This window comes from Ambystoma mexicanum, chromosome 2p (genome assembly GCF_040938575.1).
Source record: "Ambystoma mexicanum isolate Mex_15411 chromosome 2p, UKY_AmexF1_1, whole genome shotgun sequence".
In the NCBI taxonomy this organism is placed as follows: Eukaryota; Metazoa; Chordata; class Amphibia; order Caudata; family Ambystomatidae; genus Ambystoma; species Ambystoma mexicanum.
The window spans coordinates 1,278,357,471-1,278,371,735 of NC_090923.1; the positions used below are offsets into that span (position 1 = coordinate 1,278,357,471).

Below are 14,265 nucleotides of genomic sequence, written 5' to 3' on the forward strand. Positions count from 1 at the left end.
TGTAAGTAACAATACAGAAGAATATGCAATATGGAAGAATCATTTGGACCAGATTAACAAATCAGTTAAAACAATTATCAACATTATATCAATACATCTGATAAAAGACTACACACTGAAAGTAAAAAATAGGTTCTAAATTCGGTTTGAAGTCTATAAGATATGCTTGCTGTAAACTTACATTTCAAAATCTGACAGACTCTGGTCTTCGGATGTTTGACTCAAATCCCCAGGAACCTACCATAACAATAACAACATGTATTAGTTTTGTTATATTTCATATAATTATGCAAGCTGTTTTATAGGAATGACTGTTAAGCCATCAGGCATTCATAAGAGCCATAAAATCTTGTTTTGTAAAACAACAAAGGGAAAAATTATACTTGTGTCGATCAACGCACCAGCTGGGAAAGATCCGAATTAACTTTGCGCAAAAGCTTTGGTGCCTATTGAGATAATCATAGCTGTACTTAAGAGCATGTAATTTTCAAGAAATAAAGAACTAATGGGAATCACAGAAAACAGGTATTAGATTTTTTCATGCAAATAGACATCAGCAGAACATAGTAGCTCGATGCCTGTGAGTGTGTGCGTGCACGTACAGGTTTGTACATGGCGTGTAATAAGGGTATTTTTTTCATTTAAAATCATTTCATGCCTAAGGTTTTCATGTTACACCTGGCCTTCCAGGAATGTATTGAAGATGTTGAATGAATTAGTGTTAACTCAGAATGGAAGTGCTCAAATGTAGATGGTAAACACGGCTCTCCTTCAAGAAACAGCTACCCTACTACTTGCATATGGTAGGCCATCACTGACAGGGTGGCCCCCAATTCACAGATTCTGTCTACACTTGCACATTACCAAATATGCTTAATGGACTGCAGATTACCATGACTTGGATACTCGTATCTAGGTCTAAATGAAAAATATGAATAATGCAAACTTTAAAGCATAACTGGTTTCAAGAGCATGACTTTGATCTAGGCATAAATGAAAAGACACTCTTTCAACCCCTTACTTTCCCCCCAACCTCCCTTTTCCTGCTGCTCACTAGTCAATCTTATGTTCTGTATTGGGGTGTATTGTTCAACAAAAGTAGCAGCAATGACATTACCCACAATACCAACTCTAAACCTCTCTCAAAAGTGGCACCCTCTTACTAAATAACATTTCACAGCATGATTCCTAGTTGCATGGCAACAATAAACAAAACAAGGGCACAAGAACAAAGTGAATAAAAGAACATGGGCACAGGCACAGGCACAAACAAGTAGGGTTCTGTGGGAGGAATAACCAGGTAGCTGGTTGGCACACTACTCTTTCTTTGTTAATAGGCAGCCCTGGTTAGGAATAAAGCTTTTGGCCAACAAAACATATTTCTTTAAAACTATACCTCTCTGACAACACATTTATCCTGCACTCTCTCTCTCAAACCTCATTAAAGTGGTAAGGTAGGTATACTGGCACTTTGGGAAAGCAACCAACATACATGAATGGATCAATGTACACCCTAGACCGTTGTCCAACCTACATACCAGATAGCTGCCAAGTTTTTCAGTTTCATGTGTGACACCTCAAGCCAGTCCTGTTTTTTTCCCCAATTGCATGCTGGAACTTGTAGTTTCGTTTTTTCCCATTGTAAGGATAGGCCTATGTGTCCCAGCATGCAGTGTAGAAAAACAGGACTGGCTCAAGGTGTTATGCATGGAACAGGGAAACATGGCAGCTATGGATACCACCGGGCTCCGTGATGAAAATCCCATCAAGCTGGCCATGCGCCGCACACCACTTGATGTCCCAGCACATCCAGCCTGACGGGGGCACCCTTCTGGCCCAGAGAAAGCCTTGCCGCTCTTCCGAGAGGCCTACCTTCCTGGGAGCAGGACACCTGGCCGACAGAACACAGCAGCGGCCTCTGCGCATCCTGGGAGGCCCACCAGCCTGCAAATCTCCAATACGTTTAGAGCATCCCTTCCCCACCCAGGGACCCCCTCAACCTCCAGGGTATTGCCTCCTGGGCCACTGGCACAGGGCAGTAGAGGCAGCCATACCCCTGGGAGAATGGGCCCGTATGCCGACCGGTGGATCCTTACCCGCCAAGCGGTAACACTCAAGAGATGGCCAAAATAATCCAGCGAGACAAAGTCTGTTTCGTCACAGCCTGTCCCAAACGCTTTCCAGCGTAACCAATGAAGAGCTGATCGTCCACTCTGACCCGGAACATGAGTGAAATATAAAAGCTTAACGCTCTCCTAGGATCAAGCCTATGGAGCCTCTCCTCTTCCTTACCAGAATGTGGAGGAGGATAAAATGCCGGAAGAACAACCTTCTGGCCTAAATGAAATTCCGATACCACCTTCGGAAGAAAAGAAGGACGAACTCTAAGGACAACCCTGTCCTTATGAAACACAGTGAAGGGTGGCTTAACTGAAAGTGCCTGTAATTCACTCACTCTGAGAGCGGAAGTGACCGCAACTAAAAATACAGTTTTAAGAGTTAACAGTCTCAAAGGGCATGTCTGCAAAGGCTCAAACGGAGCACCCATCAGAAACTTGAGAACAAGGTTCAAATCCCAACCGGGTACCTGGAAAGGCGACGGAGGGAACACATTAGTGAGCCCTTTCAGAAACTGAGAAATTAAAGGAATTTTAAAATAGGAACACTCTTCAGACGAGCGCTTAAATATGGACGGCGCCGCCAGGTAACCTTTAACGGTACCCACTTGCAGGCCCCTGTGGGCCAAAGAAAGCAAAAAGACAGAACTACAGGAATGTCACATGACAAAGGATCCACATTCTTAACCCTGCACCAGTCACAGAACTTACGCCAAGGGCAACGGTACAGGGACTTTGTTGCTGGCCGTCTGGCCGAGAGCAACACTTCCATCACGTCTTGAGGGCGGTCCCAATCCTTATACCTCAACCTTTCAGAAACCAAGCGTGAAGGTTGAAGGACCTGACCTCTGGATGGAGAACTTGACCCCCTCCTCCCGTGAGAGCAGATCGTCTTGGTAGGGAAGACGACGTGGAGGGCAGATGGACAAGTCGAGAAGGTCCGGGTACCACGTCCTCCGGGCATACGCCGGAGCAATGAGGATCATCCGGGAACCGAACCTCCGTAACCTCCGCAGTACTTGCGGGATTCCGGGGACTGGAGGAAACGCGTACAGCAGTGGGAATGATCACTCCACCACGAACGCGTCTCCTAAGGCTCCGTTTGGAGGAAATTCCCGCAAGCAGAACCTCTTGCACTTCCGGTTGACACTGGAGGCGAAAAGATCCACTTGAGGTGTCCCTCAAAGGGCGAAGATCTCCAGGAGAATCTCCTGAGCCAACTCCCACTCGTGAGAGATCACGCTCTGCCTGCTCAGAGCGTCTGCCGTCTCGTTTTCGTCTCCTGCCAGATGAACTGCCGAGATAGAAACTTCCTGCTGGATTGCCCAGAACCAGAGCTGCATCGCCTCCCTGCACAGAGGAAGTGACCCTGCCCCCCCCCCTTTTTGTTGAGTTAGTGCATGGCCACCGTGTTGTCCGTCAGGATCAGGACATTCTTTCCTCGCACAGTCGGCAGAAAAGCCTTCAGGGCTAGCCTGATGGCCCTCAGCTGCAACAGATTGATATGGAGTCTGGACTCCGACGGAGACCAACGACTGCTGACTGTCAACACGTTGGCATGAGCTCCCCATCCCGCGAGGGATGCGTCCGTCACGTTCGTCACCTCCGGCCAGGGCAGGCAAAATGGAGCCCCCTCATCAGATTGCCTTTTTCGGCCCACCACAGAAGGTCCCGGGCGACCGAAGACGGCACCTGAACAGGGTCCGACATCCTGCCGGAGGACTGAGACCACTGGAGTTTGAGTGCCCATTGCAAAGATCTCATCCGCAGCCTAGCCTCTGGCACCAGAAGAATGCAGGATGCCATGAGGCCGAGCAGTCTCAAGAACTTGAACGCTGGTAGAGTCTGGGCAAGTTGAAACTTGTGCACCATCTGCTGAATGTGATGAACCCTCACCTGGGGAGGAAAACACTGCCCCAGGGATGTGTCGAGCACTGCTCGGATGTACTGGAGCCTCTGAGTTGGTGTCAAATGGGACTTCTTTAAGTTGAGGGAGAAGCCCAGCTTGTGGAGGGAATGGCAGGTGACCGACAGATGATCCAGGACTTGCTCGGGAGAGCGCGCCCTGATCAACCAATCGTCCAGATAGGGGTAGACGTGAATCCCCCCTTTCCTGAGGTGCGCTGCCACCACTACCATGAGCTTGGTGAAGACCCTCGGGCGGAGGTCAATCCGAACGGCAGGACTCGGAACTGAAAGTGCGAGTCGCCAACTGCAAACCTCAGGTACTTCTTGTGCTTTGGATGGATCGGCACATGAAAATAAGCGTCCTTCAGGTCGAGAGACACCAACCAGTCCTGAAGTTGAAGGGCCTGGAGGACTTGAGAGAGAGTTACCATCTTGAACTTGTCCTTCCTGAGGAGTTTGTTCAAACCGCGCAAGTCCACGATGGGTCTCAAGCCCCCGTCTTTCTTGGAAATATAAAAATAAGGGGAATACCATCCCTTGTTCATCTCCGCTACAGGCACCAGTTCTATGGCGCCTTTCTCCAGCAGGGATTGAATTTCCTGCGCAAGGAGCGGATCCGGACTCTTCAAAGAGAGATTCCACGGTGGATTGTCTTGAGGCCTCTGCCGGAAAGGAAGACAGTAGCCATGGGTTATGATCTCCAGAACCCACACATCTAAAGTAATGGCGCGCCACTCTGCAAGATGCTGCGCCAGCCTTCCCCCCAACCGTCGAACCATGGGAAATGGCCTCATGACTGAGCTGAAGCGGGTGTGGCAAAGAGGCAACAGCCTGAGCGGCCTTGGCACCTCGAGTACCTTGTTTACCACCTCTGGCACTCCTACGGTGGCCCCTTTGACTGCCAGCTCCTCTTGCTTTACCAAAGGATGGGTAATAACGAAAGGAACATCCCCTCCATTGCTGTCCCCTAGGACGAAAAGGCAGAGGTTGTCGAACTGCAGCGCCCAACGAGGTCTGCAACCTCTCAAGGCTCTCGTCAGCCTTGCTGCCAAAATGATGTTCCCCGTCAAAGGGCATGTTGAGGAGCCGGGCCTGCACATCAGGAGCAAACCCAGACTTCTGCAACCATGCAAACCTGTGTATCACGGTGCTCGCCGCCATGGACCAGCTGACGCAATTTGCCATGTCCAAACCCCACTGAACGGCCTCACACATGGCATCCTTGCCATCCTGAACCATGGCAAGGAAGCCATCCCGTTCATCCCCTTTGGGAATATGTTCAGCCGCCAAGGAAACAGTTCCACAGAGTGTGCGTGAAACGAAACAAGGCACAAATGGAGTTGGCCGCCTGAAGCGCCATACCCCCTGCAGAAAACACTTTCTTCGCCCAGCCGTCAAAACGCTTGTCGTCCCTATCAGGAGGGATGGTAGGGTACGACGCCTGCTTTGCCAGGGCCGTAGCCGCCTGCACCACCAAACTCTCCGGAGTAGGGTGCTTGGACAAGTAGCAGGGGGTCACTACTGGCTGGGTAGTATTTTCGCGGCAAAGACTTGCTCACTGCCGGGAGACTCTCCGGAGCAGTCCAAGCCACCACCACCCTCCTCTGTAGAGCCATATGAAACGGCAGTACCGGGTCAGTTGGTGGACCAATATCGAGGATATCCATAAGGTCGTCCTGAATAAACTCCCCTGGGGGAGCAGACCATCCTAAGTACTCGGTGACCTGTGCCATAAGGCACCGGTACGAAGAATCGGCATGAGAACCAGGCTCAGGCCTACAAAACTCCACCTCCGGAGAGGTGTCCAGCCCACTAGCATCATGCAGGGACTGCCTCAGGTCCTCAAACTGGCTATGGCCCGAGAGAATCTCGACAGGCACCGTGTCAGGCACCATGCCAACATCAGAGCCCTCATCCACCTCTGAAATTAACTCCAGATGGCGGTAAGAAGGCACAGAACTGGAACCAAAGCCATGCTTGACCTTGGCCAGAGCCTTTCTAGGCGGTTCCCCCGAGCCACGGGGTACCCCCATCGACACAGCCTCGAAAGGCGTCGAGGGCGTTGAGTGAATCGGCGCCGGCGTCAGGAGAATCGGCGTCGACGACAGACGCGGCACCGACAGCATCGACGGCGTCAACACAGGCCTCGAAGGCGGAGCCCCGAGCGTGTTCCTCGACATCCTGGGCGCCGACGGCATCGACGACTTCCTCGGGGGCGGAGCCTCGAGAGAGTCCGTCGACGACCTTGGCGCCAGAGGCGTCAATGTCTTCCTCGAAGACTTCATAGGTTCACGCGGTCTCGAGCACGTCCAGGACCGGGACCTGGACCAGGCATGCCGAGAACGATTCCCCTTGTCCGTGCAGGACCTTTCCCGCGAATCGTGACGACCACCCGAGCCCGAAGGCGTGCGAGCGGCATCTCTTGGCTGATCACGACCGAACCCACTCGGAGGCGCGGACGGACCAGTGCCCTTCGATTCGAGAATCGCCAACATTTTCTTCCCGAAGGAAGCCCATTCCTCCGGTGTCGCATGCTTTGTTGGGTAAGCGACCCGTCGACGGGCGGAGGACGACCGATGATGGCGCTTCCGGGAGTGCCTGGAAGAGGCAGAGGAGTGGCGAGACCGACTCCGGGACTGAGACCCACTGGACTTCCGACGACGACGCGGAGAGTCGCCCCTCGAGTCATCCGACGAAAGCCCTGCAGACCTCGACTTCCGGGGCTTGGACACCTTACCTACCGATAACTTCTTCTTGCGCTCCCGCAAGGCTTTCGACGTGAGCGACTGGCATTCGACACAGTCATCCGTGTCATGGGCCTTCCCAAGGCACAGGAGGCAGGCGTCGTGCGGGTCTGTGACCGACATCTTGGACCCACAGTCCCCGCACTTCTTAAAGCCCGGACGCGATGTGGAAGACGAGGTAGACCTCTTCACGAAGAAATATTTCACAAACAGGTTCGAAGAACCTAGAAAGCAACAGAAACTCCAAAGAGTCGGGGCGCGCTGAGATTCCCGAAGTGAACATGCTTGCGGAAAAAACGGAACTGAGGCTACGGGCGTCGTGCGTCCTACTTTTAACATCCAGATTTTCCGAAGCAGCACAGCTGTGGTGATTACGGTCATGGATATGGAATACGTCGGAGGACCAAATCCCCTCGAAATGAATGCTTGGACCAGATGGCTGGCCTGATCCGGATGTCCCGATGGAGGCCAACTTGAGATTTATCTCCATTTGCATTTATAAGGAGGCTAGATGCTTTGTCCACACCTCCCCGCCCTCTGTCACCCAGAGTAGAGATTCGAAGAAATCTTAGTAACCTTCCCCCGGATTACTGGAGAAAGTTTGTATGGATCCAGCGCGTGTACCACTTGGGCTCCATGGCGAACCCCCCACCATACCAGCCACGTGTCGCCCCTCCGAGATGTCCCAGTAGAGCCAGTCTGCTAGGGAGGGCCCTGCCGGAACGCAAGAACTTTGGTCCTCTTCTGAGAGGATTACCTTCCTGGAAGCAGAATGCTTGGCCGACAGAGAATACAAATAAAATAAAATCTTTAGTAGGGGCCAGACCCTGGGTCACCCTAAGAAACATCAGGAAGGTGAATCCAGATAGTATGCACCAATGTTGTTTTGCCTCTGAGTAATCATCTACCCAACATGCACTTCTCAGAACAACTTGTTAAATCTTTCCAAGAGACTATGAAGAATGCCATGAACTCATTAGCCCCTCTTACAAACTAACGGATGGCACCTAAGAAATCTAATACTTCGGTCTCAGCCAAGCTGAGAACTCTTAGGACATGTAAAAGGAAAATCTTTTATGCATGGAATAAATACCAAGGAGAGGATGATACATTGATATTTAGCAGGGATGCATACAAATATAAATTAGCTGTGATTCAAGCCAAAAAAGATTAATTTGAAACTAGAATTGAGAAAGCCCAAAATGACTCCAAGGAACTTTATAATTCTAAATTCAGTTCAACATGTTTATTCAGATTAGTGCATCCATTAAACACAAAAGCATCACATACACATAATCAGCATTAGCAATAACCATTACATCAAACTCTTAAACACAACATTACCATTATCAGAACATTTCATAGGTATAAATACGGCTTATTAAGATCACATTTCTTAAAACTTAAAAACTATTTCTATTCAAGTAAAAATCTAATTCTCAGGTACTTGGCTCTTTTCAGATATGACAGAAGAGTCCATGCTGTCAGCACTGATTCTGCCCTCAAAAGGGAAAGTAAAGCCAGCCTATATTGTGGATATTAGTGAACCTGACCACCTGCAAAATGGTTGTCCGTCGAACATCCCTGTAAGCCAGACAAAACAGTTAAAAATGCTTCAGGTCTTCCCTCGCTGCCCCACAGGCTGGGCAGCTGGGGTTATTTGGAAACCTGCATCACTTTTCCATGTTTCCCCTTAGCCATAAGCAGTCAAATTTTGCCTGTGTAATGAGTCATCTTTTCCTCTTTTTCGGGCTCCACTGAAGGTAGGGCTGGATCTCAAAGAACCTGCTTATCAGCGCATGATTTCTGTCAGAGTAGGTTGCGCATTCCAAGCTCACCCTTCTTTCCTGTGCCCTCCCGACACAGTGCCTGCTTATGGGCTCTCAATTGACTACTTGACAACAATGCCTCAGGAGAGAACAGGACCTGAATGTTGTTGATGCGCATGGACTCATTCACATAAGCCAGCCAGGGAATTTTGCGCCAGTTTTCCTCACCCACAATGCTCCTAATGTTAAAATGGCATAATGTTGCATGCGAGAGATAATTGGGGCAGAGGGACCCTCTTTTTTGTTTAAGGGGGGCCTGACTCTAGATGCTAGATTACATAGGAAAAACAGACGAGAGTCAGAAGCTACCCTTGTTCAGAGACGCATTTGGAAGTAGGTGCGAGTTGCAGCTGAAGCTAGATTTAGCAAATACTAGCTTAATGAACGAGGTCTCAGAATTTGGCAAAGTAAATTCAAAATTCAAACTTTAATTAATATATGGACAGACATCTAAAAAATGCAGGCCTAAAACTAACCACACGGCCTTAAAAAATAAACATGAGCCCGTACGGGCAACAAAACACAATGGTATGTTTTAACTACACATTGTAGTGAGGGTTAGTAACAAAATAATTTGTGCAGATTCTTGTACCACTTAATAACAGTAGTATGCCATTATTGTCGACACATTGACCAGTTGGTGTTTCTGGTTCGGAATGGAAATGACCCTCAGAAGGTTCTGTGTTGTAGTAAATTGTAGTAAATGCATGATGTCTTCCGATGCATCAATATATATATTTTTTTACTTTCATGTCTGGCATGAGGAATCTGCTATAATACTGTGTTGATTTGCATACTATATGGCCAGGCCATATCATTGTTCATAGCAAAGCACCACAGTGACTATTCCTGAAACTACGATGTACCTGTGGTGTCACGTGTCCTGACGGACGGAGTCACGTGACACAGCGGGGGAGCAAGAGAAATAAAGGTATCACCGGAACTGGCGGGGCTACGCCAGTCCGGGTTTAAGCAGCAAAGCGAGTGGTCGTGTCCTTTGTTCTGCGCCGCCCCCGCGCATCGCGTAGCAGCGCACGCCTCTGCCCGAGGCCTTACTCATACCTCCTACACCCGCCCGTGTCCCGGCGGGTGTAGACATCACACTGGCGACGAGGCGGTAAGTGGTTCGCGAGCCCCGACATCAAAGGGAGCCATCGCATCCACGGACCCGCGTTCAAAAAAAAAAAAAAGAAAAAAAAAAAATCAAGAAGCCGGTAAGCACCGACGCCGGCCCTGCTTTTCATCGGAACCCACCCGCATCAGCTGTGCACGGAGCAGCGGCTCAAAGCTCCGGCAGCTGAAACAAGCTATCAGCAGCACCCACGCCACATGTGAGTTGCGAAGCCCACGCATCATACGCGGCCTGCCCTGCCGACAACACCTCACATGGGATCACACGCCCCTGCATAACACAGGGCCCAACAGCAGCAATACGGCAAACAGCAGCACAGCGCTGCAACACTGCGCGGCATAACATGTCAGACCCGACCTCTAGCCCAACAGGGGCCAGCACTTGGTCTTCGTCTAGGAGGAGCCTCACCGACGAGCGCACTGACCCCACGCTAACAACTTTCATGCCGCCATTCGACCCTTTCACCAATGGAGCGGCCATCAGGTGCGAAATATGGTTACAGCAGTTTGAGATGCACCTAGATGCAAGAGACATCACCGTACCCAAAAAGATGCGCACCTTTCTCCTACTCAACATAGGATCTGCTGCCCTGCGCTTATTCAACGCCACACCAAACCGCGGAAGCGACGCCAACTATGCCGCAGCAAAAGCCGCGCTCACCAACATGTTTAAACCGGACCTCAACCCGGACTACGAGCGCTTCCATTTCTGCATGGCGCGACAACGAGAAAAAGAGACAGTGGACAAATTTCACGCTCGCCTTCGCGAAATGGCCGTAGGCTGTGAATTCCCCGACGAGGAGTTCGCCATCCGCCTCCAAATCATCAATGGAATCTCCTCTGAGAAACTGAGGAGGGCGATACTCTCAGAGAAAAATGTACGATTATCCCGCATCCTCGAGATGGCGCGACTCCGCGAACAAACAGAAGACCAGGTGGCAGTAATGGAAGCAGCCATCCAGAGACTACCGCTGGACAACCCCGGACCCGCGGAAGACGTGGCAGCCATCTCCCGACAACAAAGCACTCGCCCAAAACAGAACCAGAGACCTCACCCATCACAAGGACGAGATCAAACCTGCAAATGGTGTGGAGGCCCATGGCACAAAGGCGAATCCTGCCCGGCGTGGGGATCCACGTGCAGGAAATGTAACCGTCTGAATCACTATGCCGCAGTATGCCTGAACCCGCCGAACAGGAGTGACAAGGACCCAGACCCGCCGCAAACACAGGAACCGCGAAGAAGATTCGCGCCCAGAGGATCCCGCCAACAAACGCGAAAAGGAAAAGCCAGAGCAGTCGATGAATCACAAAGATCCCGAGCCACGAGCGACAGCGACGAAAGTGACAGCGACTCCTCTCCCGAAAAGCAAGGCAAAGAGAGGAAGAAAAAAGGAAAAAGGCGAGTACACCGAGTACACCTAATATCGGCAGTTGACCCACGCAAATCACGCCGGAAGAGGAGACCATCATGCACAGTCCTCTCCAACGGAGACCCACTGAAAGTAATCATTGATACGGGCGCTACAGTAAACGTCATGCCCGTGACAGCGTTCAAAAGACTCAACCCAAGACCAGAGCTCCTCAAGAGGAAAGTCAGGCTATACGCCTATGGATCAAAAAAAACCCTGCCAGTGCAAGGGTCGTTTAAATCGAATTTTGCTCACAATAACGCCAACTGCCGTGCACGAATATACGTGGTAGATGCTGGTTGCGAGACCCTCCTAAGCTGCAAAACGGCCGAAAAGTTGAAGCTGATACACTTCGCATTCAGTGTGCAACACGATGAACTACACAACCTCTTAGGACGACATAAGAAGCTGTTCCAGGGCATCGGACGCCTCAAAGGGAGAACCATCAAGCTCCACATAGACCCCACTATCGAACCCAAGGCAGTACGACATAGACGAATCCCATTCCACCTGAGGGATGCCGTAGAAAAGGAACTGCTCAAGCTCGAAAACGCAGGGATCATCGAGAGGACGTCAGGACCAACCCCGTGGGTTTCACCGATGGTAGTAGCCCAGAAACCGAAACAACCAGGAGCGGTTAGAATATGCATCGACATGAGGCTCCCCAACATAGCCATCGGCCGAGAACGCCACGTCACTCCCACCATTGACGAACTCATCGTAGACCTCACGGGAGCGACGATCTTCAGCAAACTTGACCTCCGGTCTGGCTATCACCAGCTGAAACTATCCAAAGAATCCAGATACATTACAACATTTTCGTCCCATCTTGGCCTGATGAGGTACAAGAGACTCAACTTTGGGATATCGTCTGCTGCAGAAGTATTCCAGCATGAAATCCGCAAAGTCATCACAGGACTCGAAGGGACCACCAACATCAGCGACGATATCCTAGTATACGCATCAAACAAGGACGAACACCATCGACGCTTAGCAGCGGTTCTAAAGAGGCTCGAAGACGCAGGCCTGACCCTCAATGCAGAAAAATGTGAGTTCAACAAAAAGGAACTATGTTTTTTCGGATACATATTCAGCGCAGCAGGTGTGTCCCCTGACCCTTCCAAGGTACAAGACATAAAAGAATTTGAACCACCACAATCCGCCTCTGAAGTGAGAAGTTTCATGGGGATGGCCACCTACTGTTCACGGTTCATTCCCGACCTTGCAAGCATTGCGAGCCCACTCAGGGAACTAACCAAGAAGGACCAAAAGTGGGAGTGGACGGAAGCACACCAGCAGGCATTCCAACTAATCAAAGACACCCTGTCCACTTCCACCACCATGGCATTTTTTAACATAGATCGACAGACCGAGCTTCTTGTCGACGCCAGCCCGGTTGGCCTGGGAGCAGTGCTGACCCAAACAGACAGAGATGGCAGAGTATTCCCAATCGCATTTGCCAGCAGAGCTCTCACAAAACCCGAACTGAACTACGCGCACATCGAAAAGGAAGCCCTGGCCATTCTGTGGGGGTGTCGCCATTTCAAGGTATACCTGCTAGGAAAACAAGCAAAAGTCTTCTCCGACCACAAGCCCCTAGTCCCGATATTCCGAGGCTCCGCCCCGCATCCTCCAGCCCGCATAGAGAATATTCCGAGGCTCCGCCCCGCATCCTCCAGCCCGCATAGAGAAGTGGATGCTGCAACTGCAACCATATAACATCGAGGTAGAATACCGCCCAGGATCAGACAACCCAGCAGACTACCTGTCCCGCCACCCGCGGCCGGCCACAGACAAAGAGCAACACCATGCGACAGAAACAGACGAGCACGTCTGCCATGTGGTAGCATGTGCCCGACCGCGAGCCCTGACGCTACAGGAAGTAGTGCAAGAAACAGAAGAAGACACAGTCCTGCAACACACGACCGCTGCCATCCAATCGGGAAATTGGAAAAACTACCTCATGTCAATGACTCACCGAACAGCCACAGCCCAAGCCAAACTCAGGGCCCTGTTCGGCATCAGACACGAACTCTCAGTAGCTCCAGAAAGAGTAATATTGAAAGGACACCGAATCATACTACCCGAATCCCTTGAAGAGAGAGCGCTCAAGCTGGCCCACAGTGGACATCAAGGGATCGTCAAGTCGACAGCCTACCTAAAATCCCGAATGTGGATGCCAAACATGCACCAAAGGATAACCGAGCTCGTGGAGTCCTGCGCAGTTTGCCAAGCGTCACGGAGACCAGCAAACCCAGAACCAATCAGCAGCGCCCCCGAAGCCGAAAACGGTGGGACGCCGTCAGCATGGACCACTGCACCATCGCAGGGGAAGGGTACCTGCTAGTAGTAATCGATGAATTTAGCAGGTACCCCGAAGTGGAACATGTAGCTTCGACCAACGCCGAAACCACCATCCTCACACTGGAGAAAATGTTCGCCACGCATGGCATCCCGAGGAAATTAAAAAGTGACAACGGGCCATCGTTCACCAGTCAAGAGCTGCGTGAGTTTTTCAAAGAAGTAAACGTCAAGCATCAACGAATTACCCCAAGATGGCCTCAAGCAAATGGTGACGCTGAACGCTTCATGGGGTCACTGAACAAAGTCATCAGGATTGCCAAAGAACAAGGACACCCCTGGTTGAAGACAGTGTATCGGTTTCTGAGAACACACCGGCAAACCCCACACTCAGCCACTGGAGTCAGCCCGGCCGCCCTCATGTTCGGAGTTCCCATACAGGCGGAGCTACCTGTGCACCCCAACTGGACAGCGCCAGATCCGGACATCTTTGAAATGGATGCAAAGCGGGAAAGACACAATGAACGAGAAAGCATCGCCAGACGGGCCTACCACAGAGAACTGAACCCAGGTGACACAGTCCTTGTCAGAAACCGGGCACTGCCGAAGAAAATGTCCATCAACTTCGAAGTTCGCCCATGGACTGTTAAGACCACCAACCACAGCATGGTCACCGCAACCCGAGGAGAAGAAACCGTAACCAGGAATGTATCCCACTTCAGGAAAGTGCCCCAAGACATGTGGGAAGAGTACCCGTCACCCCAGAGAGGAGAAGTGACACGCACACCCCAAAGACCCACACCACAGCGAAACTCGGAGGCCC

General features: G+C 50.9%; 1 protein-coding gene across 4 annotated transcripts in view; it reads right to left on the reverse strand.

Moving 5' to 3' along the window:
• SNX29 (sorting nexin 29) overlaps window positions 1-14,265 on the reverse strand; it is a 2,314,491-nt gene that overhangs the window by 667,804 nt on the left and 1,632,422 nt on the right. For all 4 annotated transcript variants that reach the window (XM_069645593.1, XM_069645591.1, XM_069645595.1 and 1 more), the window contains one exon: window positions 182-237. In XM_069645593.1, coding sequence (XP_069501694.1) covers window positions 182-237 — 56 coding nt within the window. The remainder of the gene's footprint in view (window positions 1-181; window positions 238-14,265) is intronic.